Source organism: Coregonus clupeaformis, chromosome 20 (genome assembly GCF_020615455.1).
Source record: "Coregonus clupeaformis isolate EN_2021a chromosome 20, ASM2061545v1, whole genome shotgun sequence".
NCBI lineage: Eukaryota > Metazoa > Chordata > Actinopteri > Salmoniformes > Salmonidae > Coregonus > Coregonus clupeaformis.
This window is the reverse complement of record NC_059211.1, coordinates 26,520,110-26,547,009: the sequence shown is the minus strand read 5'-3', so window position 1 is coordinate 26,547,009 and position 26,900 is coordinate 26,520,110. Positions and strand designations below refer to the sequence as shown.

The 26,900-nt window shown below is 44.0% G+C and overlaps 1 protein-coding gene across 4 annotated transcripts in view; it reads right to left on the bottom strand.

Annotated features, from left to right (window-relative positions):
- The window catches only part of lrp8 (low density lipoprotein receptor-related protein 8, apolipoprotein e receptor), a 271,348-nt gene that overhangs the window by 99,278 nt on the left and 145,170 nt on the right, over positions 1-26,900 (bottom strand). For all 4 annotated transcript variants that reach the window (XM_045205448.1, XM_045205449.1, XM_041840045.2 and 1 more), the window contains exon 3: positions 18,221-18,343. In XM_045205448.1, coding sequence (XP_045061383.1) covers positions 18,221-18,343 — 123 coding nt within the window. The remainder of the gene's footprint in view (positions 1-18,220; positions 18,344-26,900) is intronic.

Here is a 26,900-nt window from a genome sequence, read left to right as displayed (position 1 = left end):
TCCAACAGGACAACGACACTAAGCACACAGCCAAGACAACGCAGCAGTGGCTTTGGGACAAGTCTCTGAATGTCCTTGAGTGGCCCAGCCAGAGCCCGGACTTGAACCTGATCGAACATCTCTGGAGAGACCTGAAAATAGCTGTGCAGCAACGCTCCCCATCGAACTTGACAGAGCTTGAGAGGATCTGCAGAGAAGAATGGGAGAAACTCCCCAAACACAGGTGTGCCAAGCTGGTAGCGTCATACCCAAGAAGACTCAATGCTGTAATCGCTGCCAGAGGTGCTTCTACAAAGTACTGAGTAAAGGGTCTGAATACTTATGTAAATGTCATATTTCAGTTTATTTTATTTTATAAATTAGCAAAAATGTATAAAAAGCTGTTTTTGCTTTGTCATTATGGGAGATTTTTTTTTTTTAAATAAATGTTAGAATAAGGCTGTAACGTAACAAAATTTGGAAAAGGTCAAGGGGTCTGAATACTTTCCGAAGTCACTGTATACATATTTTATATCCAACACTGAACTCTCTCCCCTTGTATCTTTCTCTTCTCTTTCTTCTCCATTCTCACTTTTCTTCCCTTCTCTTCTATTCTTCTTCTGCTCTCTCTCTATGTATCCTCCCCTCTCTTCTCCTCCTCATCTCTCTCCTTTTCTCTTCTCTCCAGAAAGGCAACCTATGGCTAACTCCGATAACAATCTCATTAAAACGCCTACGCAGCACTTTGGCTAAGGCGCAATCAGCCGGCACTGAGGCATTAAGGCCTGGACTGAGTTGGGGGCAACCCTAGTGGCTGTACGGCTCTGGTGGGGGTTTACGGTAGGAGGGAACGGGGAGGCCGTCGGCCACATGGGAAATAGCCCTGCAGCTCTGCAGCCTGGAGCATGAAATTAAAGCCGCTCCGGGCGGAGCATCTGACTGGATCCTTCTTTCCCTCATATTCAGAATAATTAACTATAGCACAACTCCTGTACCGCGCTATAATACACTACCCTCTCTATTGTCTCATGTCCGGGCTCCATGGAACAGACAAAGTTAACGTAGGCTACACTACAGATGAGGTGGTGAATTGATACTGAGAGAGAGGGAGGGAGGGATGGAGAAAGAGAGAGGGGGAGGGAGAAAGAGAGAGAGGGAGGGAGGGAGGGAGGGAGAGAGGGAGAGAGGGAGAGAGGGAGGGAGGGAGGGAGGGAGGGAGGGAGGGAGGGAGGGAGGGAGGGAGGGAGGGAGGGAGGGAGGGAGGGAGGGAGGGAGGGAGGGACATAACTCCCATATCTATTGGGTGAAATACCACAGTGTGCAATCACAGCAGCAAGATTCGTGACCTGTTTCCACAAGAAAAAGGCAACTACTGAAGAACAAACACCATTGTAAATACAACCCATATTTATTTATTTTCCCTTTTGTACTTTAACTATTTGCTCATTGCTACAACACTGTATATAGACATAATATGACATTTGAAATGTCTTTATTGTTTTGGAACTTGTGTGAGTAATATTTACTGTTCACTTTTTCTTGTTTATCCATTTCACTTGCTTTGGCAATGTAAACATATGTTTCCCATGCCAATAAAGCCCTTAAATTGAAATTGAAATTGAATTGAGCGAAAGAGAGAGAGAGAGAGAGAGAGAAAGTTGAGCTGCCACACTAGAGTACAGGTAAACAGGTTAGGACAGCTAATGACTATGTTTAAACAGCATGACTGGGAGTAAACATCTAAACAGCTAATATGTTTATTATTGTGGCAGTTTCAATGACTTTGTAACAACAACGAATTACACATATCACCTCAAACAAGAGCTAAAGAACTCACAAACCAATGATTAATACTTTCGCTGTCTATGAACTTTGATTGAAGGACCAGTTCTACTGGAATAAGAGGATGTTACTTGGGTTGACTGCGTGTCTGAAGGGTTGTGAGAATGAGCCACTCCAAGCCCTGGAGAGAGAGGGAATAGATAGAGAGGTAGAGGAGAGGAGAGAGGGAGTGTGGGCAGATTAAGATGGAGGATAAGTACTACTTGAGAAAGTCAAGACAGTTTAACAACAATGTCTGTTATTATGAACAGTGGCTCTACACGTTACAATTTTAGTTTTGCGTCTGTATTTATTTAGCTAACTGTGTTTTATAAGTTGGGTAGCAACAAAACGTTTTCAGAGAACACCCAAAACCTGCCAATATGAGTACCAACAACACTAGGGAAAGTCCACAGCCACAGTAGCTCCCCCTAGAGGTCTTCATGGGTCCAACAGGCGCAAAATTCTGAGATCTGACATGGGAACTCAGAACTTCAATTTAATTTCATATCTATTATAATTTTACAATTATTATTATTATTATTATTATTATTGTAGATCATTATTATTACTGTAGGCCTATTTAAGAATCTTAAACAGTTCTTTAAACGTGCTTTGTTTCATTTTGTTGAGACATTTTCATTGGGTAAAGTAGTTTTAATTTTGTGCTCCATATTTAGTTGAAGGTTAAAAGTAGGCCTGTTGTAAAATAAATATAATTAGCATATTGCTGTCATTTGTTGGGTAGGCCTACGGTAGGCACTCGCCTTTGTTCGTAATTGTGGCGATATAGACTTTTGTGAAGGTTTAAACCAGCTCTTTAAATATGCAACAAGTGTTTTGTTTCATTTTGTTGAGCCATTTTCTTTGGCCAAATTAAGTTCCAACTGTAATGTTGTTTTTGCCGCCATATAATATAATTACCGGCCTACTATAGGGCTACTCGCACTCAATGGTCCTCTGTAGCTCAATTGGTAGAGCATGCCGCTTGTAACGCCAGGGTAGTGGGTTCGATCCCCGGGACCACCATACATAAAAATGTATGCACACATGACTGTAAGTCGCTTTGGATAAAAGCGTCTGCTAAATGGCATATTATTATTATTAAAACCATGAAAAGGAAAAACCAAAGAGGGCGAGATGCAAAACTTAATTTAATGCCGCAATATAATAACTTCTTCATATTTTCCCTCTAAATAATGACTTGACTTACTTTTGATATTACCCTAATAAAGTTAAGAAACTTTTGTGAAGGTTTGGTGAGGTATAGCTATCATTAGGCTTAGCTACTGCAGGCCTATGAAGCCAGTGCGTTCCAGCGCTCCAGCTGAATCCGACAGTTGAACTTGAGGTGAGGAAGAATGCTTTAGGCCTACCAGAGTTACTCCTTCAATCTAACAATATAATGCTAATCTTTCAAAATAATATTCTGATAGAAAATTCAAGAATTAGCCTCCTTCTGTATGCCTATATCTGTATAGCAGTAGTAGCCTATCTTTTAAGTACAAAGAAACAAAATGTCGGTGTCGGGAACAAGGCGCCGACATATCTCTATCTTTCTCTTGTCTCTCTAGGGCTAGGCCTAAGCATCTCTCCCTTTATAATTATTTTTAAAATATGAATATCATACAGTAGACACCTAGGCCCTGATGTATTTAGCACTCAAATCTCCGACAGCTGAACGCGAGGTGGATAATTATTGTTTTAGGAAAGTAAAAACCAATAAAACAATAGGCTATACAGTTTTTAATATGCTACACATCGAAACACAACAAATTATTTTTTGGTAATTTGTTATAGGCAGTTTTTAAGGACACCTACGCAGCGGCGACTCGTCATTCAGGGCCCATTGTTAATTTATTTATTTGCATGTTTTTTGGCATTAATACAGGTCACATATCAGTTTGCAAACAATGTAAAAAAAAAAATCTTTGAGTTAATAAAGCCACATAAAAACATGGTCTCTTTTTTGCTTCCTTGAGTAAGGCAGCTCCAAAATGCAGGTGTTTTAGGCTAGCTCAGTGCTTTCTGTGGTGGTGGGGCAGCCAGCGGAAAACACAGGGCGTAGGGGTTGGTAATGTTCTCTAGTTGCGCCGTGATTGGCTCAGTGTTCTGTCACTCATGGGGACACTACGTCACCGCAAAATCTACAGGGAGAGCTCGAAAGTTCAAGCCCCCTTGGGTGCTGCCATAGATTTACATTAGAAGTGCCCATCCAAGAAGGCTCAAGGTCATTGGCCACAGATAAAATTACATCAAATCACGTTATATCTACCATAGCTTTGATTGGACTGATCATGTCAACATCATACTTTCAAAATCTTAGCTAGCAAGCTAGACAAGCAGTCATCATCATGAATCAAGTCGACAATCTACTGGCAAATCCTTTTCAATCCTTGTCATATGAAGAGACATTATAGAACGTATCGGTGCTCATCGGCCATTGGACATAAACAATACACAACAAGTTGGAAATCGCAAATTCAACAATGAGTGGTTTGGAAGGAATCAGTGGCTAACTGCAGGCGTTGCAAAGCAATCACTAGCCTGCTATTCAGTGGAGGAGGTGTGTGGTCCAAGTCTGGGTTTAAGGGTCTCTTTTCCAAGCTTAAAAGGATAAACATTCACATGCAGCACCATGGGCCAGAAAAGGTTGAATACATTGGCCATGCTGTCAATCCAGCATGACTTCTGCCGTGTTCAAGACAACTGGGAACTCTGAAAAAAATATGCTTTGAATAGTCATCCAACTCGGAATTCCAAATCGGGAACTCGGGCCTCTTTCTAGAGCTCCGACCTGAAGATCCCAGTTGTCTTGAAATCACCATAAATCCAGAGAATGTCAGACTTTGATGACAAAGTTTGATGACAAAATTTGCCCACAAAACGACCGCCACGCCACCTTCCTGTTCAAGTGAGCACAACACAACAAGGTCAGTCCAAAAATTTATTATATGCTACCTCATTAATGAAGTAATATGCAAGGGAGATATGTAGACTGTAGCTAAGAAAGTAATATTAAGTGTATTTGTGTAGCAAATAATTTGGTCATTTTCCCCCTCATAACTTAACCTACTGTTTTGACTTGGTGGTGCACATGTAGCCTATAGCCTGTTTTAGAGAAATGTCATTATCGAATATTGTAAGAGGTTTCATTGTCTGCTTATATGCCCCCTTTACTTATCCTACAGTTCTGACTTGGTGTACAGGGAAAATTCTGTAAGAACGGCCCATGTTCTGAATTCTGTCACTGTACATTTCAAAAGTGCTGAACAAATAGTTATATTGACTACGTCCATCTTAACGCACTCATTAATGTCTTAATTGAAATTACGGATTGCTTCTTATCCGCTCATCGTTTCCTTATGCCTTAGTTTGTACATCTCAATTGTCCATAGAAACCACATTTGTTTAAGCACATACCAGCTATGTTTTTTTAAAAGGCAGTAAATGAGGCTGAATGAACTGTTTCGCTGCCAGACAAGGCTCCGCTGATAGCCAGGTGTAGCAGTGGTAAGGATTCACTCCATGGTGCTGAAAAGAAAGCTCTGCTGTTGGGACAGCTTTATGTAGGCCCTAACAGTTTGTGGGCACCGTTTGTCACCGTTATAGTGCAATTAATGTATTGTTTAGTGTTTTGTTGTGTAGTGGCTTTGCTGGCATGCATCAACAAAAATTATGTTGAGTTTGCCCAACCAAGATTTACATGCTGAAATCACCACTGCACGTACGTAACTGTGGATCATTTGGCCAATATCGCTTGTTTACTGATGGCGCTGGCAGCGCCCAGTCGGAGGCTTCTTTCTCTCTCTCTTTCTACTCTCGGGTCTGAACCAGTCTCGCGGATCTGAACAGGCACGTTTTTCCACTGGCCTTTTGGTCTAACTGTCCTTGGGTCCATTCGGAACGGGTCTATGTTGAATTTGTATTTATTTATGCATATCGGGTCGGGTGGGAAAGCCATGGATCCATTTCAGAACAGGTCAAACTATTTGGATCCATGAAGACCTCTAGCTCCCACATCTCTCCTGCAACTCTCACAACTCTCACAATTCTCCTGCAACTCTCACAATTATCCTGCAACTCTCACAACTCTCACAATTCTCCTGCAACTCTCACAATTCTCCTGCAACTCTCACAATTCTCACATGTATTACACCTAAGGGGTTAACACCACACACATCCACCCACCTATCAACACCCACCTATCAACCCCTTCACTCTGAAAGAATAGTTTTCTTTAAAACACCCACCAGGCTAGTTTCTTTGTCACATTTGTAATTAGGGCCCGCTCCTGATGCGCTGTCGGAGGCCCCTACTTAATCTGATGCCAGGGGCCTCTGGGGCCACACATTGATTCCTTCACTGGGAAATCAATCCAATCAGATGCATTATTAGACTGACGGGGAATCATTGGGGAGGGTGCACACAGGCAGGGCGGGCGGGAGGATTGGAGGGTGGACGAGGGGAGTGAAGGTGGAACGTTAATTGCAAACTAATCAAAGCTGAGAGAGTGAACGAGGTAAGGGAGGAGAAGGAGGAGCAGCAGAGGAAGATCATTGTAGCTTGAGCAGGGATGAGCAAACTTGCACACACACGTGTGCACACACATAAGCATTTACACACACACACACACACACACACACACACACACACACACACACACACACTCACACCAACCCCCCCTCCACACACACACACAAACCACTCCAGGATCAATCTGTGTGAGAAGGACTTTGAAAATCGCTCCCGGTGACTCGACCTTGATTAGAGATAACGAGTCTTAACGAGAAGTCTAGTAATCAGATGAAACGCCTCACAGAATCACCTTCCTCTTAATGCTTAACACACTGGGCCCTATTCTGCCCTGCTTGCTGTCCATCAACACACAAGTCCTTGGCCAACCCCAACCACAGTCAAGCACCAGATTATATGAATATCTCTTTGATAATGCTTTGAATTTCATCTTTACAGTATAAGGTAAAACTGAAGTGACTATGTGGAATTCAAAAATCAAAGGAGATCAAAACGCTTTTCGTTTCTGTTTTTGCTTTGGAGGTCAGGCTGTGTGGATTCAGAAAACTGGGAGAATATAAATTATCTTATTAGTCTGATTTCTCCAGTTTTGAGAACCCTGGTAAACTATGAATGGAGCTTTGGGGAATTGTGGCAGATGGATATGCTGGAGTAGACCACGGCACTGCCTTTCAGTGAATGGATATGCTGGAGTAGACCACGGCACTGCCTTTCAGTGAATGGATATGCTGGAGTAGACCACGGCACTGCCTTTCAGTGAATGGATATGCTTCTCCATAGGGGTTCTAGAGTCAACACTAATTTGATATGGGGACTGAGGTCGATAGAAAGTCTTGATTGCTGCAAATCACCCTCATTCTCAGCAAAGTCAGCATGGTTGTATGTGTTTCTAGGAGTTGAGCAGCTCCTCACCTTCAGTTGCCTTTAACAGACCACCCTCCGTAGACCTCCACTCTCCTACACACGACCCTCACATCTAAAACATGTATGTAACTTCTCATCAGAGCCCTGAGTTACGCAGGCACGGACACACACCATGCACACAGGCACGAAGCCATGCTCATTCACACACGGACACATTGCTTGCAGTGCAGTGCAAAACCCTGTCCTCGGGGTTGCACCTGTCCAGCATAGTGTCTGTGTGTTGTGTTCTCTGACTCTTGCTGGCTTCTATCCTTTAGAAGCATCTCTGAGCCTGGAGAGTCGCCTATGGCTGACCCAATACACGATGACATTTAACCGAATTTAGGATCGTTAACGTTTAGAAAAATTCCCAACCGAAAACGTTTTTTTAGGTCCGGATCATCATCATAAAGGGAAAAATGTAAATTAAACTAATATCCAACGCAACAATGCTGTAAGTAGGAAGAGATATGCATCTTTCTAATTATTTGCCACGGCTATAAAGTGCTCCACATGTCATCGTCGTTAATAACAGTTGGGAAAATGGCAGAGTGTGACAGGGAAGTGACAGCAGTGGTGTCCTGTGTGGCAATACTTTGAGAAGTGAAATGAGAAGGTGATGAAATGCAAACTTTGCGAGGTGGAATTGAGCTACAGTGGCACCACGGGTGCAATGCTGAAAGAGAAGCACCGTGAGACCCAACCCATTGCTGGCAGCAGTGCTATAAGGGACAGAGTGAGAAAATCACAGCGCTGATTACAGAAATGATTGCGGTTAATATGCAGCCATTGTCAATGGTAGAAGATATCAGCTTCAATACCCTGATGGCATGTCTAGAACCAGACTACTAGAACCGTGACGGCCCTGATGGAGAAATTGAACAATGATTGCTCTGCAAGTACACAGCGCAAGCTCTCATAAACACCATACGTGGCGTTAATAACCGATTGTTGGACGCCTATGAACACACTGTCATACATCACTGCAACAAGCCATCACATTGATGAGAAGTGGTACAAATAAAAAATGGTCTTAATTTAAGGTTAGGGTTAGGCATAAGGTTAGCAGTGTGGTTAAGGTTGCCATATCTGGATTGTGAATTCATGTCATTTTAAACAATAAAAAAATGACAGTTAAACATTAAGAACAGTTTTACATTTGTCACATCCCTAGGTGAGACTGTAACCTGCCATCACACAGACACACAGTGTCCCCCTCCAAACGGCAGCCCAAGGTCGCCCATTCTCCAAAGTGTCACATCTCGACACACTCCACCATTTCCAACCCTGCTCTTTCCTCCAGTTTGCTACTGAAAATTGCTTGCGGCTGCTGTTCTGTTGGTGGCCCTGACCCATACAGTAGTTATCCTTTACCTACAGTACTGTAGGAGGGGCAAGAGGAGAGACAAGAGGAGGAGCAAGAGGAGGGGCAAGAGGAGAGACAAGAGGAGGGGCAAGAGGAGGAGCAAGAGGAGAGACAAGAGGAGGGGCAAGAAGAGGGGCAAGAGGAGGGGCAAGAGGAGAGCAAGAGGAGGGGCAAGAGGAGATGCAAGAGGAGAGGCAAGAGGAGAGGCAAGAGGAGAGGCAAGAGGAGAGACAAGAGGAGGAGCAAGAGGAGGGGCAAGAGGAGAGACAAGAGGAGGGGCAAGAGGAGGGGCAAGAGGAGAGACAAGAGGAGGGGCAAGAGGAGAGGCAAGAGGAGGGGCAAGAGGAGGGGCAAGGGGAGGGGCAAGAGGAGAGGCAAGAGGAGAGGCAAGAGGAGAGCAAGAGGAGGGGCAAGAGGAGGGGCAAGAGGAGAGGCAAGAGGAGAGGCAAGAGGAGGGGCAAGAAGAGGGGCAAGAGGAGAGGCAAGAAGAGGGGCAAGAGGAGGGGCAAGAGGAGAGCAAGAGGAGGGGCAAGAAGAGGGGCAAGAGGAGGGGCAAGAGGAGAGCAAGAGGAGAGGCAAGAAGAGGGGCAAGAGGAGGGGCAAGAGGAGGGGCAAGAGGAGAGGCAAGAAGAGGAGCAAGAGGAGAGCAAGAGGAGAGGCAAGAGGTGGGGCAAGAGGAAGGGGCAAGTGGTGGGGCAAGAGGAAGGGGCAAGTGGAGGGGCAAGAGGTGGGGCAAGAGGAAGGGGCAAGTGGAGGGGCAAGTGGAGAGACAAGAGGAGAGACAACTAGAGAGACAAGAGTTTGAAGGTAGGCCTTGAAATACATCCACAGATACACCTCCAATTGACTCAAATTATGTCAATTAGCCTATTAGAAGCTTCTACAGCATGACATAATTTTCTGGAATTTTCCAAGCTGTTTAAAGGCACAGTAAACTTAGTGTATGTAAACTTCTGACCCACTGGAATTGTGATACAGTGAATTATAAGTGAAATTATCTGTCTGTAAACAATTGTTGGAAGAATTACTTGTGTCATGCACAAAGTAGATGTCCTAACCGACTTGCCAAAACTATAGTTTGTTAACAAGACATTTGTGTAGTGGTTGAAAAACAAGTTTTAATGACTCCAACCTAAATGTACGTAAACTTCCAACTTCAACTGTACATACAGTGGGGGAAAAAAGTATTTAGTCAGCCACCAATTGTGCAAGTTCTCCCACTTAAAAAGATGAGAGAGGCCTGTCATTTTCATCATAGGTACACGTCAACTATGACAGACAAAATGAGAAGAAAAAACCAGAAAATCACATTGTAGGATTTTTAATGAATTTGCAAATTATGGTGGAAAATAAGTATTTGGTCAATAACAAAAGTTTCTCAATACTTTGTTATATACCCTTTGTTGGCAATGACACAGGTCAAACGTTTTCTGTAAGTCTTCACAAGGTTTTCACACACTGTTGCTGGTATTTTGGCCCATTCCTCCATGCAGATCTCCTCTAGAGCAGTGATGTTTTGGGGCTGTCGCTGGGCAACACGGACTTTCAACTCCCTCCAAAGATTGTCTATGGGGTTGAGATCTGGAGACTGGCTAGGCCACTCCAGGACCTTGAAATGCTTCTTACGAAGCCACTCTTCGTTGCCCGGGCGGTGTGTTTGGGATCATTGTCATGCTGAAAGACCCAGCCACGTTTCATCTTCAATGCCCTTGCTGATGGAAGGAGGTTTTCACTCAAAATCTCACGATACATGGCCCCATTCATTCTTTCCTTTACACGGATCAGTCGTCCTGGTCCCTTTGCAGAAAAACAGCCCCAAAGCATGATGTTTCCACCCCCATGCTTCACAGTAGGTATGGTGTTCTTTGGAATCAACTCAGCATTCTTTGTCCTCCAAACACGACGAGTTGAGTTTTTACCAAAAAGTTATATTTTGGTTTCATCTGACCATATGACATTCTCCCAATCCTCTTCTGGATCATCCAAATGCACTCTAGCAAACTTCAGACGGGCCTGGACATGTACTGGCTTAAGCAGGTTCAGTCTTCCCAGCCTGGTGCAGGTCTACAATTTTGTTTCTGGTGTCCTTTGACGGCTCTTTGGTCTTGGCCATAGTGGAGTTTGGAGTGTGACTGTTTGAGGTTGTGGACAGGTGTCTTTTATACTGATAACAAGTTCAAACAGGTGCCATTAATACAGGTAACGAGTGGAGGACAGAGGAGCCTCTTAAAGAAGAAGATACAGGTCTGTGAGAGCCAGAAATCTTGCTTGTTTGTAGGTGACCAAATACTTATTTTCCACCATAATTTGCAAATAAATTCATAAAAAATCCTACAATGTGATTTTCTGGAATTTTTTTCCTCAATTTGTCTGGCAGAGTTGACGTGTACCTGTGATGAAAATTACAGGCCTCTCTCATCTTTTTAAGTGGGAGAACTTGCACAATTGGTGGCTGACTAAATACTTTTTTTCCCCACTGTACATACATATACAGTGGGGAGAACAAGTATTTGATACACTGCCGATTTTGCAGGTTTTCCTACTTACAAAGCATGTAGAGGTCTGTCATTTTTATCATAGGTACACTTCAACTGTGAGAGATGGAATCTAAAACAAAAATCCAGAAAATCACATTGTATGATTTTTAAGTAATTAATTTGCATTTTATTGCATGACATAAGTATTTGATCACCTACCAACCAGTAAGAATTCCGGCTCTCACAGACCTTGTAAGAGCATTGAAGATGGGTCGTGGCTGGGTCTTCCAGCATGACAACGACCCGAAACACACAGCCAGGGCAACTAAGGAGTGGCTCCGTAAGAAGCATCTCAAGGTCCTGGAGTGGCCTAGCCAGTCTCCAGACCTGAACCCAATAGAACATCTTTGGAGGGAGCTGAAAGTCCGTATTGCCCAGCGACAGCCCCGAAACCTGAAGGTTCTGGAGAAGGTCTGTATGGAGGAGTGGGCCAAAATCCCTGCTGCAGTGTGTGCAAACCTGGTCAAGACCTACAGGAAACGTATGATCTCTGTAATTGCAAACAAAGGTTTCTGTACCAAATATTAAGTTCTGCTTTTCTGATGTATCAAATACTTATGTCATGCAATAAAATGCAAATTAATTGCTTAAAAATCATACAATGTGATTTTCTGGATTTTTGTTTTAGATTCCGTCTCTCACAGTTGAAGTGTACCTATGATAAAAATGACAGAAGGCACTGCAAAATCGGCAGTGTATCAAATACTTGTTCTCCCCACTGTATGTATATATATATATATATATATATATATATATATACACACACACACACACACACATACATACACACATATATATACACATATATATACATATATACACACACACACACACACACACACACACACACACACACACACACACATATGTGTGTGTATCCCAGGTGTCTTTTATACAGGTAACGAGCTGAGATTATGAGCACACTCTTAAAGGGAGTGCTCCTAATCTCAGTTTGTTACCTGTATAAAAGACACCTGTCCACAGAAGCAATCAATCAATCAGATTCCAAACTCTCCACCATGGCCAAGACCAAAGAGCTCTCCAAGGATGTCAGGGACAAGATTGTAGACCTACACAAGGCTGGAATGGGCTACAAGACCATCGCCAAGCAGCTTGGTGAGAAGGTGACAACAGTTGGTGCGATTATTCGCAAATGGAAGAAACACAAAAGAACTGTCAATCTCCCTCGGCCTGGGGCTCCATGCAAGATCTCACCTCGTGGAGTTGCAATGATCATGAGAACGGTGAGGAATCAGCCCAGAACTACACAGGAGGAGCTTGTCAATGATCTCAAGGCAGCTGGGACCATAGTCACCAAGAAAACAATTGGTAACACACTACGCCGTGAAGGACTGAAATCCTGCAGCGCCCGCAAGGTCCCCCTGCTCAAGAAAGCACATACAGTGGGGAAAAAATGTATTTAGTCAGCCACCAATTGTGCAAGTTCTCCCACTTAAAAAGATGAGAGAGGCCTGTAATTTTCATCATAGGTACACGTCAACTATGACAGACAAAATGAGAAAAAAAACCCAGAAAATCACATTGTAGGATTTTTAATGAATTTATTTGCAAATTATGGTGGAAAATAAGTATTTGGTCACCTACAAACAAGCAAGATTTCTGGCTCTCACAGACCTGTAACTTCTTCTTTAAGAGGCTCCTCTGTCCTCCACTCGTTACCTGTATTAATGGCACCTGTTTGAACTTGTTATCAGTATAAAAGACACCTGTCCACAACCTCAAACAGTCACACTCCAAACTCCACTATGGCCAAGACCGAAGAGCTGTCAAAGGACACCAGAAACAAAATTGTAGACCTGCACCAGGCTGGGAAGACTGAATCTGCAATAGGTAAGCAGCTTGGTTTGAAGAAATCAACTGTGGGAGCAATTATTAGGAAATGGAAGACATACAAGACCACTGATAATCTCCCTCGATCTGGGGCTCCACGCAAGATCTCATGCCGTGGGGTCAAAATGATCACAAGAACGGTGAGCAAAAATCCCAGAACCACACAGGGGACCTAGTGAATGACCTGCAGAGAGCTGGGACCAAAGTAACAAAGCCTACCATCAGTAACACACTACGCCGCCAGGGACTCAAATTCTGCACTTCCAGACGTGTCCCCTGCTTAAGCCAGTACATGTCCAGGCCCGTCTGAAGTTTGCTAGAGTGCATTTGGATGATCCAGAAGAGGATTGGGAGAATGTCATATGGTCAGATGAAACCAAAATATAACTTTTTTGGTAAAAACTCAACTCGTCGTGTTTGGAGGACAAAGAATGCTGAGTTGCATCCAAAGAACACCATACCTACTGTGAAGCATGGGGGTGGAAACATCATGCTTTGGGGCTGTTTTTCTGCAAAGGGACCAGGACGACTGATCCGTGTAAAGGAAAGAATGAATGGGGCCATGTATCGTGAGATTTTGAGTGAAAACCTCCTTCCATCAGCAAGGGCAATGAAGATGAAACGTGGCTGGGTCTTTCAGCATGACAATGATCCCAAACACACCACCCCGGCAACGAAGGAGTGGCTTCGTAGAAGCATTTCAAGGTCCTGGAGTGGCCTAGCCAATCTCCAGATCTCAACCCCCATAGAAAATCTTTGGAGGGGAGTTGAAAGTCCGTGTTGCCCAGCGACAGCCCCCAAAACATCACTGCTCTAGAGGAGATCTACATGGAGGAATGGGCCAAAATACCAGCAACAGTGTGTGAAAACCTTGTGAAGACTTACAGAAAACGTTTGACCGGTGTCATTGCCAACAAAGGGTATATAACAAAGTATTGAGAAACTTTTGTTATTGACCAAATACTTATTTTCCACCATAATTTGCAAATAAATTCATAAAAATCCTACAATGTGATTTTCTGGAATTTTTTTCTCAATTTGTCTGTCATAGTTGACGTGTACCTATGATGAAAATTACAGGCCTCTCTCATCTTTTAAGTGGGAGAACTTGCACAATTGGTGGCTGACTAAATACTTTTTTCCCCACTGTATACAGGGCCGTCTGAAGTTTGCCAATGAACATCTGAATGATTCAGAGGAGAACTGGGTGAAAGTGTTGTGGTCAGATGAGACTCTTTGGCATCAACTCAACTCGCCGTGTTTGGAGGAGGAGGAATGCTGCCTATGACCCCAAGAACACCATCCCCACCGTCAAACATGGAGGTGGAAACATTATGCTTTGGGGGTGTTTTTCTGCTAAGGGGACAGGACAACTTCACCGCATCAAAGGGACGATGGACGGGGCCATGTACCGTCAAATCTTGGGTGAGAACCTCCTTCCCTCAGCCAGGGCATTGAAAATGGGTCGTGGATGGGTATTCCAGCATGACAATGACCCAAAACACACGGCCAAGGCAACAAAGGAGTGGCTCAAGAAGAAGCACATTAAGGTCCTGGAGTGGCCTAGCCAGTCTCCAGACCTTAATCCCATAGAAAATCTGTGGAGGGGAGCTGAAGGTTCGAGTTGCCAAACGTCAGTCTCAAAACCTTAATGACTTGGAGAAGATCTGCAAAGAGGAGTGGGACAAAATCCCTCCTGAGATGTGTGCAAACCTGGTGGCTAACTACAAGAAACGTCTGACCTCTGTGATTGCCAACAAGGGTTTTGCCACCAAGTACTAAGTCATGTTTTGCAGAGGGGTCAAATACTTATTTCCCTAATTAAAATGCAAATCAACATTTTGACATGCGTTTTTCTGGATTTTTTTGTTGTTATTCTGTCTCTCACTGTTCAAATAAACCTACCATTAAAATTATAGACTGATCATGTCTTTGTCAGTGGGCAAACGTACAAAATCAGCAGGGGATCAAATACTTTTTTCCCTCACTGTATATATATATGTGCAGGGGTATGTGGTAATTGAGGGAGATATGTACATATACTGTAGGTAGGGATAAAGTGACTAGGCAACAGGATAGATAATAGACAGTAGCAGCAGCTTATGTGATGAGTCAAAAGTGCAAAGGGGGGTCAATGCAGATAGTCAAGGTAGCTATTTGGTTAACTATGTGGGTGTAGAAGCTGTTCATGGTCCTGTTGGTTCCAGACTTGGTGCATCAGTACTGCTTGCCATGCAGTAGCAGAGAGAACAGTCCATGATTTGTGATGTACTGGGCTGTACGCACTACCCTCTGTACTGCCTTGCGGTCGAAGGCCAAGCAGTTGCCATACCAAGTGGTGATGCAGCCAGTCAAGATGCTCTCAATGGTGCAGCTATATAACTTTTTGAGGATCTGAGGGCCCATGCCAGGTCACTGACATCCTCCCTATAGGCCGTAATTCACTCCTGAATGTCTTTCTCACACAGTTGATAGTTCTCTGACTCTATGATTCTTTTATAGACATATGAGACTATATGAGTTTATAACAGCTCTATGATTCTCCTCCCAAATAGAGGCTAGCATACTACCACCACCCCTTGGTAATAGCAGGTGAGTTAAGGTTATAAAGAAATGGATGTCGTCTTACAGCCGTCTCCGTACAGTCATGCCCATGGATGGCTTGATCAATGGCTAAGTCATTACTACTGTATTAAAAAGTCAGAAACAGCGGCGTAAAAACATGCCTTCCCACGCTTGTTTCCAAACGCTGCCCCAGTATGGAGCCCCGGTACACGGATCATATGCCAGAGGTAATTATGAAAAATGGGGCACAGCCCGCTGTGAATCCTTGGTAATTAATCAGCAGGATGTGAGCGTAGCGCGGAACACTGGAACGCCGTTACGGGGTTTAGAGGTGACCTCAGGTCCGACTTACTGTGACAGGGGGGCACAGAGTTACAGGGTCAGTGGTCTCTGTGTGTGTGTGTGTGTGTGTGTGTGTGTGTGTGTGCGTGTGTGTGTGTGTGTGTGTGTGTAGACATGGTTTGTTCTGATGGATGGAGGTGGACATGGTTTCTTCTGATGGATGGAGGTGGATATGGTTTGTTCTGATGGATGGAGGTGGATATGGTTTGTTCTGATGGATGGAGGTGGATATGGTTTGTTCTGATGGATGGAGGTGGATATGGTTTGTTCTGATGGATGGAAGTGGACATGGTTTGTTCTGAGGGATGGAAGTGGACATGATTTGTTCTGATGGATGGAGGTGGACATGGTTTCTGTGTGTACAGTGCCTTCGGAAAGTATTCAGATCCCTTGACTTTTTCCACATTTTGTTACGTTACAGCCTTATTCTAAAATGGATTAAATTAATAAAAAATCCTCAGCAATCTACACACAATACCCCATAATGACAAAGCAAAAACAGGTTTTTAGAATTTTTGCAAATGTATTACAAATAAAAAACGGAAATACCTAATTTACATAAGTATTCAGCCCCTTTGCTCTGAGACTTGAAATTGAGCTCAGGTGCATTCCTTTTTCATTGATCATCCTTGAGATGTTTCTATAACTTGATTGGAGTCCACTTGTGGTAAATTCAATTGATTGGACATGATTTGGAAAGGCACACACCTGTCTATATAAGGTCCCACAGTTGACAGTGCATGTTAGAGCAAAAACCAAGCCGTGACGTCGATGGAATTGTCCGTAGAGCTCCGAGACAGGATCGTGTCGAGGCACAGATCTGGTGATGGGTACCAAACATTTCTGCAGCATTGAAGGTCCCCAAGAACACAGTGGCCTCCATCATTCTTAAATGGAAGAAGTTTGGAACCACCAAGACTCTTCCTAGAGCTGGCCGCCCTGCCAAACTGTGCAATTGGAGGAGAAGGGCCTTGGTCAGGGAGGTGACCAAGATCCCGATGGTCACTCTGACAGAGCTCCAGAGTTCCTCTGTGGAGATAGGAGAACCTTCCAGAAGGACAACCATCTCTGCAGCACTCCACCAATCAGGCCTTTATGGTAGAGTGGCCAGACGGAAGCCACTCCTCAGTAAAAGGCACATGCCAGCCCGCTTGGAGTTTGCCAAAAGGCACCTAAAGACTCTCAGACCATGAGAAACAAGGACCTCTGGTCTGATGAAACCAAGATTCAACTCTTTGGCCTGAATGCCAAGCGTCACTTCTGGAGGAAACCTGGCACCATCCCTACGGTGAAACATTGTGGTGGCAGCATCATGCTGTGGGGGTGTTTTTCAGCGGCAGGGACTGGGAGACTAGTCAGGACCGAGGCAAAGATGAACGGAGCAAAGTATAGAGAGATCCTTGATGAAAACCTGCTCCCCATCCAACCTGACAGAGCTTGAGAGGAACTGTAGAGGAGAATGGGAGAAACTCCTCAAATACAGGTGTGCCAAGCTTGTAGCGTCATACCCAGGAAGACTCAAGGCTGTAAATTCTGCCAAAGGTGCTTCAACAAAGTACTGAGTAAAGTGTCTGAATACTTATGTAAATTTAATATTTCTGTTTTCTATTTTTAATAAATTAGCAACAATTTCTAAAAACCTGTTTTTGCTTTGTCATTATGGGGTTTTGTGTGTAGATTGATAAGGGGGGAAAAAACAATTTAATCAATTTTAGAATAAGGCTATAACCTGACAAAATGTGGAAAAAGTCAAGGGGTCTGAACTTTCCAAAGGCACTGTAGATATGTGTTTGAGCCTGGAACAACGCCGATGAAAGTTATCATTCTGGGTCAGAGACAAGCCTCCAATCAGCACCTCAAAGCGATCTTGTGATGTGCCAGCTCTCTCCACACACCCATGCGGGTACACACACACGACACAAACACACACACACACACACACACACACACACACACACACACACACACACACACACACACACACACACACACACACACACACACACAGCCGTACTAGGGCTACTAAGTCAGTAAGAGGAAAGACAGAACACATTCCAGAGGTGAAAGAAGGAAACACGTTCATTTTTAGAAACAAGGAATTAAGAGGTGCAGCTGCACAGAGGAGATGGGGCTGAATCATTTACCCACAATGCAGTTCAGGCTCACTGCTCTGGCTGCGTTTTCCAACCCACCCACCCACCCACCCATCCATCCATCCATCCATCCATCCATCCATTCATTCCTTCATCCATCCATATATCCACCCAACTGTGCATGAGTGTATGAACTTACTGAGTGTAAGAGAGTGTAAGAAACTTACTGCATGTAGCATCGGCCTCGTCTGATCCATCGGTACACTCCGGCTCGCCGTCACAACGCCACCGCTGGGGAACACACTGGCCATTCTTACACGCAAAGTCTGTGGTGGCACACGTCTTCTTCGCTGCTCAGAGAGAGCGAGGGAGGGAGAGCGAGGGAGAGCGAGGGAGGGAGAGCGAGGGAGAGCGAGGGAGGGAGAGGGAGGGAGAGGGAGGGAGAGCGAGCGAGGGAGAGAGGGGGAGGGAGAGCAAGGGAGAGGTCAGATTAGTATGTTAAGTCATATAGACTACTCAAGCTAAGTGAAGGTGAGTCTTGATTTGAACAAACAAATGGGAAACTCAAGGTCAGGTTTACGATCAGGTCCACTATCTAATAAGCCAACTACAAAGAAAGTGGCCAGATGCAAGCTTCAGTTCATATAACCCCACTTTACAAATACCTCCCTAAATCTGTCCATTTGCCTCAGTGCCCAGAGAGTGCAGCCAGTCAGACTGTTGTTAGATGGCCAGCCTCCTAACCAATCTAAACCATTCTCCAGTCACTCTTTCAGAGCGGAGCGGAGCGGCCCGGGGAAAATTGGAGCACTTGAGCCTGTCACAGGGAGAGCTAAAGCTCCTTCTTCTCGACAGGGAGAACACTGAACAAGAGAAAGCACTCGCCTCATGCGAGAGAGAGAGAGAGAGAGAGAGAGAGAGAGAGAGAGAGAGAGAGAGAGAGAGAGAGAGAGAGAGAGAGAGAGAGAGAGAGAGAGAGAGAGAGAGAGAGAGAGAGAGAGAGAGAGAGAGAGAGAGAGAGAGAGAGAGAGAGAGAGAGTGAGAGAGTAATGCCCCACTTCGTTAGCCTGATGAATAACACACACCGGGACTAAGCCTGTAACTGTCCTGTTCTCTTCCTCATTTATAGGCTTAGGTTTAAACAGCGTTGTGCCTTCGTTACGACACTAACCTAAAATGTAGGTTAGTGGAGCGTTAGTCAGAATCACTGCTGTCTGAGGAGGATCGCTAGGAGCCTTGCCTGCCTGGGGAGAGACTAGTTAGCCTAAACATTTTAGCCTAAACATTTCCACTACAGTGACTGCATCTAATGTAAGTTACAATAGCACTAGTCAGAACGACTGTAGTGAAGTGTGAGTATCGCTACGGGCCTAGCCCAGTCTGTCTGTGGAGACTAGAGGCTAGTAACCTGTTGTTGATGTACTACTACACCTTGGATGGCCAGACTGATGCCCCCATAGGGTTTCATAACACAACAGGAACATAGTGTAGTGAAACACAAAGTGTAGGAGAAGGACTAGCAAGCCTACACCTTTCAGCAGTCACGTCATTAGGAACTTCCCCATTATGTTCCAACACGTTACTGCCTGACGTCCTCTAAGAGAAGAAGTCACAAACACACAATAGGAACATAATGGGGACATTTATAAAAGTCCCAACAGCGTCTTCCGTATGAAGAAATGAGTCTACATCATCATGGGACACGAGGAGGAAGTGATATTTTCCCGACAGCTATGACAAAAACAACACCTGCATTCCTGCACATACATACACACACGTACACACACAGTTACACACACACTACACAGCCTGATACCAGGGCATGTCTCTAGCAGGGAGGCCCTCTCTCTACCTCCATCCCTATCCCCTCATCCCGGTTATGTTCATTTATCTGCCAGCGCTTCGTGTGTGAGTGTGTGTGTGTGTGTGTGTGTGTGTGTGTGAGAGAGACACTAATCTGGTCATTTCTCCACATCTGCCTCAAGGATTTGCTGATAATGACTATGCATCAAGATCCCCTGTGCCACACGAAGACGTGGCAAACACACACATGCATAAATAAACGTGCACACACAAATAAACACCACACACACACACACGCATACACAAATAAACACCACACGCACACACACAAATAATTATGCATACACACACATTCCCCCTCGAATGTGGACAGAGCTGCTGACACACAAAGAAACACACATACATATTTCAATCCTGCGCCAGCTGAGAACGCCATCCATATAGAAGACCTTTAACGCACTGTCAAGGGTGTGAGTCCATGAGCAGAATACATTCAGTATATCCACAAACGAGAAACGCACGCACACACACACACACACACACACACACACACACACACACACAGCCCTGTCTCAGCCCAAGCAGAACGGGTGTTATTTTTTCCCCATTCCCGCTGTGATTTCTATTAATTATCCTATAGGACAGGTCCATCCCAGGATCACCTAAGAGAAGACCGGAAGCGCTAGGAGCCGGGCGCTCCTCTCGGAGCCACTGACATTCTCCCAATGACACGCTCCAAGAGCCATCATAATTACTGAATGACTCGGCTGACCTGGGATGTTTACCGAGCCCCTGGAACGCCTCTCAGGGATCCGCCACATCGCCGTGACAACAAAGCGACAGAGGACCACAAGAAAACCGGTGAAGGTCAGGAACCTCGAAGTCGTTCAATTTCCACACTCCATTTACCCCTCACAATGCCGTCTCAGCATCACAGGGAAGGAGACCATGTAATGTATAGCTACAATCCCTACAATAACAATGAAGGGGAAACCTGGCATGGTGTGAATGCCCTGTCTCTGTTAGCCTAGTGCTGCATCCAAAATGGCACCCCATGGCACCCTGTTACCTATATAATGTTGATTATAGGTGTTTATAAGCTTTGTTGGAGGGCTGAAGCAGGCAACGATTGCGCCCTTGCTCAGCTCATCTCATCCTGTTTTAGATTCCACTAATCAGCGTGGGTGATATCTTTCACCCTCCAAACGCCCTGTGACCCACTATCCTTTATGTGTCTCCAGCAGCTCATTTCAGATAAGATGAGGCAGGGCCATTACCAGATGGAAGGATCTGTCCACCATCTTGAGATGTGATGTAAACAAAGGGACTATTAGCCTGGTGGTGGTGGACGCTAATCTAATCTCACCACTGTGACAGTGTCTCAAAGAGCTGGCATACTCTGAACGCATCACAGGCTTGTCCCCATTGCAGGAAGTGAAAGGGAGAGAGACAGGAAATGGATGGTCCCTGGCAGCGTTCTGATCAGTAGGGGAACAAAGCTTGTCAGAGGAGTGATAGAAGCCGTAAATCGGATATAAAGAATTGAGGAGGAGGAATGGAGAGGAATTTATGAGAGGGTTGAGCAGTGTGCGTTTGTGTTTGTGTGTGTGTGTGTTTGTGTGTGTGTGTGTGTTAGGGATGAGACAAATGGGAAACATTTCTTACGTTTAAACAGACTTTTTTATCGGTTATCCTTAAAATAGAAATGCAATGCATTGTATAATTGATGCTGCTGCTGCTCTTGCTTTTCATGAGAGTGGCGCGTTATTGTTGTCATCCAATCACAAGTCATCAAACCGGCAGCAGGCTACAGTCATAGAGATGGAGCCTTTGTGTGGCTAGTTATTAGGAGATATACTACATGACCAAAAGTACGTGGACACTTGCTCGTCGAACATCTCATTCCAAAATCATGTGCATTAATATGGAGTTGGTCCCACCTTTGCTGCTATAACAGCCTCCACTCTTCTGGGAAGGCTTTCCACTAGATGTTGGAACATTGCTGCGCGAACTTGCTTCCATTCAGCCACAAGAGCATTAGTGAGGTTGGGCACTGACGTTGGGCAATTAGGCCCAATTGTCATACTTGAGTAAAAGTAAAGATACATTAATAGAAAATGACTAATGTAAAAGTGAAAGTAAAAGTATTTGGTTTTAAATATTCTTAAGTATCAAAAGCAAAAGCAAAAGTAAAAGTACAAATAATTAAAAATTCCTTATTTTAAGCAAACCAGACCGCACAATTTTCTTGATTTTTTAATTTACGGATAGCCAGGGGCACACTCCAACACTCAGACATAATTTACAAACAAAGCATTTGTTTTTAGTGAGTCCGCCAGATCAGAGGCAGTAGGGATGACTAGGGATGTTCTCTTGATAAGTGTTTGAATTTGGGTATCAGGGAGTACTTTTGGGTGTCAGGGAAAATGTATGGAGTACAAAGTACATTATTTTCTTTAGGAATGTAGTGAAGTAAAAGTAAAAGTTGTCAAAAATATAAATAGTAAAGTAAAGTACAGTTACCCAAAAAAACGACTTAAGTAGTACTTTAAAGTATTTTTACACAAGTACTTTACACCACTGCTCGCAGTCGGCGTTCCAATTCATCCCAAAGGTGTTCGATGGGGTTCTTCCACACCGATCTTGACAAACCATTTCTGTATGGACCTCGCTTTGAGCACGGGGGCATTGTCATGCTGAAACAGGAAAGGGCCTTCCCCAAACTGTTGCCACAAAGTTAGAAGCACAGAATCGTCTATAAATGTCATTTTATGCTGTAGCGTTAAGATTTCCCTTCACTAGAACTAAAGGCCCTTGCCCAAACCATGAAAAACAGCCCCAGGCCATTATTCCTCCTCCACCAAACTTTACAGTTGGCACTATGCAGTTGGGCAGGTGGCAGTCTCCTGGCATCCGCCAAACCCAGATTAGTCCATCGGACTGCCAGATGGTGAAGCGTGATTCATCACTCCAGAGAACGCGTTTCCACTGCTCAAGAGTCCAATGGCGGCGAGCTTTACACCACTCCAGCCGACGCTTGGCATTGCGCATGCCGATTTTAGGCTTGTGTGCGGCTGCTCGGCCATGGAAACCCATTTCATCAAGCTCCCGAGTTCTTGTGCTGACATTGCTTCCAGAGGCATTTTGGAACTCGGTAGTGAGTGTTGCAACCGAGGACAGACAACTTTGAAGTGCTACGTGCCTCAGCACTCGGCTTTCCCGTTCTGTCAGCTTGTGTGGCCTAACACTTCAAGGCTGAGCCGTTGTTGTTCCTAGACGTTTCCACTTCACAATAACAGCACTTACAGTTGACCGGGGCAGCTCTAGCAGGGCAGAAATCTGACGAACTGACTTATTGGAAAGGTGGCCTCCTGTGACGGTACCACGTTGAAAGTCACTGAGCTCTTCAGTAAGGCCATTCTACTGCCAATGTTTGTCTATGGAGATTGCATGGCTGTGTGCTCGATTTTCTACACCTGTCAGCAACGGGTGTGGCTGAAATAGAATCCACTATTGTATATATAATGTATCTAGGCTGATCAATGGAAGATGGAATTAAAATGATAGAACTAAAAGTTAAATGAGAAGGACCGGCTACAACACCAACACCATAACTGCTGCTATGACTGGAGTTGTTGTTATTTACTGTGGGAATGGGAGAAAGCGCACAGTTAAAGTTATGCAGTCTCAATTAGCCTAGCTAACGTTAGCTAGCTTAACTAGCTTCTCTCGGTTTGATGCAGTCAGTACAGGTACTATGTAATCAGATGAGATGATAAATAACTAGAAATAAGTTAGTCTACCAGCACGAGTGGAATTGGATTCGGCTATCTCTCGCCTCTTCTCTACTCCCCTTGTCACTCACAGACACAAACCACACGGCCCCTCCCCCACTCCCTGTTTGAGCTGCTGCTATCCTTCTCTCGCCCCCTCGTGCATTATAGCTCCGGTTAATTAAAGTATATATTTTTAAATCCTACTAACATTAAAGCATTGTTGCGTTAGGTATTTTAATTTAAAATTTTCCCTTCATGATGATGATAGGGACCTGTTAGTGGTAGTTTTGTGATAACTGCACTGGGATTTTAATTGTGTGTTTTTTTCAGTTAGGGATTTCTTAACATTAACGATCCCAATTTTGTTTAAACATTTTAACGTTTAAACGTTCACACCTAGTGTGTGTGTGTGTGTGTGTGTGTGCGCGCGTGCATGTGTGTGTGTGAAATTCAATACTTTTTCCTCGCTAGTACTTGGCAACACTTCATGTTGCGAACATGTTGACAAAGAATGTTGTGTGTCTTGTTTCCTGATGCTGGGAATTCCCAGTACCACTTGATAGAGTTAAACCAGGTTAATAATGCTTTAAGAACAGCCTGTCTTTACCATCTCTCTCACAGTGAGGTCGTACACATCTCCAGTATGGATACAGCTGTGTTGGATCACCTTCGCTGCTCCATCTGCACAGACATCTACACTGAGCCTGTGTCTCTCAGATGTCAGCACACATTCTGCAAGAGATGCCTCCAGAGGAGCCTTAAGGCTGGTCACATATGCTGTCCTGAGTGCAGAGCTCAGCTCAAAGAAACAACCTTTCAGACCAACAGGCTGATCAAGAATATGGCGGACCAACTGAAACTAGAGGAGAAAGAGGTGTACAAGATGAAAATGGAGCAGGGAAGAGGGGCCAGAGGCGCAGACCAGCTGGTCGGGGGAACAAACTTCCAGATCAGCACACTGATCAGGAACATGGAAGACCAGCTGAGACTGGATGATCGAAGTGGGCAGAGAGAGTCGGACCATTTAAGAAGATGGGGGAGAGAGGAGGACTGGCTGGTCAAAGAAGCTTCCAGACTTCCAAACTTCAGACTGATGAGGAACATGGAGGATCAGCTGAGGCTGGATGAGACAACAATAGCATGGAAGGAAGAAATAGGAGGACAAAGTAGAAATATGACTGGAAGAAAAGAAGGGAGAGGAAACGTGTGCCGTGAACACAGTGAAATTCTGAAGCTGTTCTGTGAGACTGACAGACAGCTGATCTGTCTGGTCTGTAAGGAGGGAAGAGACCACAGAGGACACACATTAAAACCTGTGAGAGAGGCTCAAGAAGATTTGAAGACAAAGGTAGAGTCAGCTTTACTTGGGATCAAGTGTAACATCGGCGATGCAAACACTTTAAGTGAGAAGCAAAAAATTGAAATATCTGAAGCAAAGAAGATCACTGGTCAGCTGAAAGCCGGGTTCAGGGCCCGTTTTGGGGAGCTCGGGGAGGAGTTGAGAGTGAAAGAGCTAGAGGCCATCAAATATGTGGAGACACAGGGTGACGTGGGGGGGAAATTGAAGAACCTTACACTGATTGAGAAACAAGGGGCTGAGGCGAGAGCGCAAGCAGCCTCTCTGCAGACTGGGCTGGATATCACTGAGCCTGGGGAATTCCTGGTGTGGTGGACGGAGACAGGCCAGAAGATTGTTCAGAATAGGCACACTGAAATGTGCAGCGTGCAGAAGAATTGTCTGCCTGAGAAAGGGGAAGATATCATGCAGCGTTTCATTGACTTGAAGGCCATGGAAAAGATCCTCAAAACCAAAAAGCAAGCATTGCCGCGGCAAAAAATTATAAAAAATGCGGCCTTGAAAAAATAAATAGCTGATTACTGCATACCACAATGCTCCAAGAAAGCAGTGCCACTATAGCTTGGTATCGTTTCAATAGTTAAATGTTCAAGTTTCTATGTTTCCTGGTCACACCAGTTCTCATGTTTTTAGAGGATCGTGAGCAATGTTTCGACGATATGATACTTTTACACAATGCTGTATGCATCTTTGAAGAAATACATTTAAATTTTAATTTTAAGCAGTTTGTCATATGAGGTGTAATGGATCACGATGAACGGATATCAAAACCGTCGGGCAAATTGAGGTTCAATAATGAGAAAACCCATTACCACCACCAACAAGGTTGTGCGCACCATTCTTAATGATAGAGGCTAATGCAGAGATCTACCTCCAGTTACTGCTAGAGGATTGAGCACTGTGCTCAACAATGGCTGCTAAGGTGGGTTAAAATGACAAATCATCACATACATAAAACAATGTTAAACTTTAAGAAACTCCTACTGAAAACGACCAATCAGAACTACTTACTTGGAGAGAAAAAAATTGTAATGAAGGTTATGGCTTAAGAGGGTGCGACTGATGCTGAATGGGCATAAACTAAATAATTGTCTCCTACTTGTCTCCTAAGTGGGATAACAAGTTTATCAACTTTTGCATGTTTCTTCCAATCACAGTGTATGAAATATAATTTTAGAGCTGAATCTGAACTTTTCTAATCTGTAAAAACAAGCATTTTTCAGCGTAAACCCCCATTAGGATAGGCTGTCACATTTATTATTTTGGTATGCTTAGTTTCATTAATACAAAAACAATGCATGACTTGTTACTCAATTTGCCCGGCTGTCATTGGAAATAAGAATTTGTTCTTAACTGAATATCCTGGTTAAATAAAGAAATCAATTATATTTAGTCTACATGCCACAACAATCTTGAATCTGAATCTCAATAAATCAGTGCCACCACTATAGTTTCCGATTTTATATGTTTCAATCACAGTATCACTACCAATACTGTATCACTTTTAAATATTATAATCATTGCTAATGATTGTTATTATGATTGTTATTTGTATCATTATCACTGTATGAAAGTAAGACGTGTAACTATGAACTGTCATGCCCTTTGATTCCATCTAAAGCTCAACCTCCTACAGTGTACGGTAGATTATGTATCGTCACATGTAAGGGTGAAGAAATAAAAGTATCAGAAAATGCTGATTATATTCTTTAGATCTCAAAGTTTCTAAATTGCCTTGCTTTCTCACAGGAACATTGAATATGTGTGCAGTATTAATGAGGGGTTAACTGAAGAGAGAGAGAGAGAGAGAGAGAGAGAGAGAGAGAGAGAGAGAGAGAGAGAGAGAGAGAGAGAGAGAGAGAGAGAGAGAGAGAGAGAGTATACATAATATGACATTTGAAATGTCTTTATTCTTTTGAAACTTCTGAGTGTAATGTTTACTGTTAATATTTATTGTTTATTTCACTTTTG